Source organism: Hylobates moloch, unplaced genomic scaffold (assembly GCF_009828535.3).
Source record: "Hylobates moloch isolate HMO894 unplaced genomic scaffold, HMol_V3 SCAFFOLD_20, whole genome shotgun sequence".
NCBI classification, from domain to species: Eukaryota; Metazoa; Chordata; class Mammalia; order Primates; family Hylobatidae; genus Hylobates; species Hylobates moloch.
The window spans coordinates 17,409,046-17,412,841 of record NW_026652295.1 but is presented as its reverse complement, the minus strand read 5'-3'; the positions used below and the strand labels follow the sequence as shown (position 1 = coordinate 17,412,841).

The 3,796-nt window shown below is 49.3% G+C and overlaps 1 protein-coding gene across 1 annotated transcript; it reads left to right on the top strand.

Moving 5' to 3' along the window:
* The first annotated feature begins 219 nt into the window (after positions 1-219).
* On the top strand, positions 220-2,413 carry NHLRC1 (NHL repeat containing E3 ubiquitin protein ligase 1). Its single transcript, XM_032140695.2, has one exon. The coding sequence runs from the start codon at positions 291-293 to the stop codon at positions 1,476-1,478; it is 1,188 nt and encodes a 395-aa protein (XP_031996586.1). The 5' UTR covers positions 220-290; the 3' UTR covers positions 1,479-2,413.
* Positions 2,414-3,796: the final 1,383 nt, after the last annotated feature.

The following is a 3,796-nucleotide window of genomic DNA, read 5'->3' as shown; positions in this document are numbered from 1 at the left end:
CTCAATAGGTGTGTTTCCTCATCTGAAAGTGTACACAATCCATCCATGACTGCTGTGACGATTATAGGTCTACACAACGCGCATGTGGATTTGTCTTGCAAACGTCCACGACCAGGCCCTCAGGAAACAGTGCCGCGCGTGCCCACCATGGGGCAGCAGATCGCAGTGCAGAGGCCCGCGGCGCTCGACGTCAGGGCGGACGTCCCACCCCGTGACCATGACTGTGACCGTGACCGAGAGCGTCGCTGGGGCACGGCCGGGCGGCGCAGAGGGAGTGCACAGGACCCGCCATGGCGGCCGAAGCCTCGGAGAGCGGGCCGGGGCTGCAGGAGCTCATGCGCGAGGCGGAGATCAGCCTGCTCGAGTGCAAGGTGTGCTTTGAGAAGTTTGGTCACCGGCAGCAGCGGCGCCCGCGCAACCTGTCCTGCGGCCACGTGGTCTGCCTGGCCTGCGTAGCCGCCCTGGCGCACCCGCGCACGCTGGCCCTCGAGTGCCCATTCTGCAGGCGAGCTTGCCGGGGCTGCGACACCAGCGACTGCCTGCCGGTGCTGCACCTTATAGAGCTCCTGGGCTCAGCGCTTCGCCAGTCCCCGGCCGCCCACCGCGCCGCCCCCAGCGCCCCCGGAGCCCTCACCTGCCACCACACCTTCGGCGGCTGGGGAACCCTGGTCAACCCCACCGGACTGGCGCTTTGTCCCAAGACGGGGCGGGTCGTGGTGGTGCACGACGGCAGGAGGCGTGTCAAGATTTTTGACTCTGGGGGAGGATGCGCGCATCAGTTTGGAGAGAAAGGGGACGCTGCCCAAGACATTAGGTACCCTGTGGATGTCACCATCACCAACGACTGCCATGTGGTTGTCACTGACGCCGGTGATCGCTCCATCAAAGTGTTTGATTTTTTTGGCCAGATCAAGCTTGTCATTGGAGGCCAATTCTCCTTACCTTGGGGTGTGGAGACCACCCCTGAGAATGGGATTGTGGTAACTGATGCGGACGCAGGGTCCCTGCATCTCCTGGACGTCGACTTCGCGGAAGGAGTCCTTCGGAGAACTGAAAGGTTGCAAGCTCATCTATGCAATCCCCGAGGGGTGGCAGTGTCTTGGCTCACCGGGGCTATTGCAGTTCTGGAGCACCCCCTGGCCCTGGGGACTGGGGTTTGCAGCACCAGGGTGAAAGTGTTTAGCTCAAGTATGCAGCTTGTCGGCCAGGTGGATACCTTTGGGCTGAGCCTCTACTTTCCCTCCAAAATAACTGCCTCCGCTGTGACCTTTGATCACCAGGGAAATGTGATTGTTGCAGATACGTCTGGTCCAGCTATCCTTTGCTTAGGAAAACCTGAGGAGTTTCCAGTACTGAAGCCCATGGTCACTCATGGTCTTTCGCATCCTGTGGCTCTTACCTTCACCAAGGAGAATTCTCTTCTTGTGCTGGACACAGCATCTCATTCTATAAAAGTCTATAAAGTTGACTGGGGGTGATGGGCTGGGATGGGGCCCTGGAATCAGAAGCACTAGTGCTGCCATTAATGAATTGTTTAACCCTGGATAAGTCACTTAAACTCATCTCTCCAGGCAGGAATAATTAAAACTGTCTGGCAGACTTACAAAGCTTGGGACAATTATTAGAGATTAATCTACCATTTATTGAATGCATACTCTTTGTGCAAGGAAATTTGCAAATATTAGCTCATTTCATCCGTACTATTCAGTGAGGTAATTTTTTTCCCCCAAGATAGAGTCAAGCTCTGTCACCCAGGCTGGAGTGCAGAAGCATGATCATGGCTCACTACAGTTTCAACTTCCCCCGCTCAGGTGATCCTTCCACCTCAGCCTCCCAAGTAGCTGGGACACCAAGCATGCATTATCACACTCAGCTAATTTTTGTATTTCGGCAGAGATGAGTTTTCACCATGTTGCCCACGCTGGTCTCAAACTCCTGAACTCAAGCAATCCACCTTCCTCGGCCTCCCAAAGTACTAGGATTATAGGCATAGCCCCTTGCCCAGCCATAATTTTTAGTATTAATCTCGTTGTACAAGTGAGAAAACTGAGACCCAGAGAGCTTAAGTGACTTCCTCGAGGTCATAGTTACTTACTGCAATAGTCACAATTTGAATTCATTTCTGATTCCAAATAAGTTGCGCTTAAACAAGATAACAGATGTGGGGAAAAATATGTGAATGTATAGTGTTGCTATGTGTACTCTCCTTACAAGTAGCTAATTATTTTAGCACAAAGATGTGCAAAGAAAGGAGACTTTATGGAGAGTTCAGGAGAAAAAGGATTTTGTGGTGGCCATCACTTTCATTCAATTTGCGACTGCTCTGATGGCACATTAGATGAAGTTACTGTTCATCCTGAGTTAAGTGAATAAGAAAAACAATTGAACTGCTTATTAAAAAGGTAAACATGTCTTTTAATGCCTATATCTTCTCCACTATACAAACTCAGAAAATACCACTTGGTTGTTTGAGAAAGGCCTATATCTGTGTAAGTTCTAAACTATTGTAGAACACACTACATACTAGTGTCAGAGGGCTGGATGACGCTCCTGTTACATGTTTATGTTACATGCTTATGGGAGTTTTTTGCATTCGTTTGTTTGTTTTTAGACAGGGTCTTGCTCTGTTGCCCAGGCTGGAGTGCAGTGGAGTGATCACTGCTCACTGCAGCCTCGACTCCCTGGGCTCAAGCGATCCTCCTGCCTCAGCATCCTGAGTAGCTGGGACTACAGCTGTGTCACCATGCCCAGCTAATTTTTAAATTTTTCATAGGGATGGGATCTTGTTTTTGTTGCCCAAACTGGTTTCGAGCTCCTGGGCTCAAGAGAGCCTCCTGCCTTGGCCTCCCAAAGCACTGGGACTATAGGTATGAACCACTGTGCCTCGCCCACGTAAATTAAAAGTGAGAGCCTAACTCCCATGCCAGTCCACATAAACCCATTTTGTTGTCAATGCTCTCATTATATAGCACTAATAGTAAGATTTGGGGCACCCTAGACCACAATTTATAAATGCATTCTAAACAGAAGTTCTATGGACAAACCTCTTCTCCCCACATGCACACACTCCACCCTTAAAGTCACCCCTGGCTTGGTGACTTCACGGGTATTCTGAATACATAACAAGAAACGTTGTTCCAGGTGGAGATATGAATTCAGACTTATTTGGTCATTTGTGAGTACAGCAACTGAGGATAGATCTTAGACCATTTTCCTTAGGAACAATGACAATACAATGATTTTAGGATTAGTAGAGCCAATTCGAAAGATTTTTCTCTTTGGAATTATTAATGGCATCATCTCTGACTATAAAGCTGGACATGTGTCCTTTTCAGACCGCAGGCATGATAAAGGTGTGGAATATGTAACACAGGGAGGTATGTGAGCAAGGTAGTATTGCTGGTCATCATGTGGACTACCCAACATCAAGAATCAGGTGCGCATCTGTGAGATGATGTGGGAGTGTATCTGACCTGTGATAACAAGCCACCTTAGTAACTGCTATCTTTCCTTGGTAGATTATCAGGCTTGGGACTGGGGTGGGGCTGGATATGCAACATAAAAAGAACTATATAAAGCAGCTCTTCCCAGGAATGTCATAAGACAGGAGCAGAGTTTCCTTGAGGAAGACATGAAGCTTGCTGTTCTTGATTCTCAAGCACACATGCGCTGAGGGAATAGTTTCAGTGACCTGTAAGGCAGATGCAAAATTCACCTTCTGGACTGTGTTCTTTTTTGTTTGTTTGTTTGTTTTGGGACAGAGTCTGGCTCTGTTGCTCAGGTTGCAGTACAATGG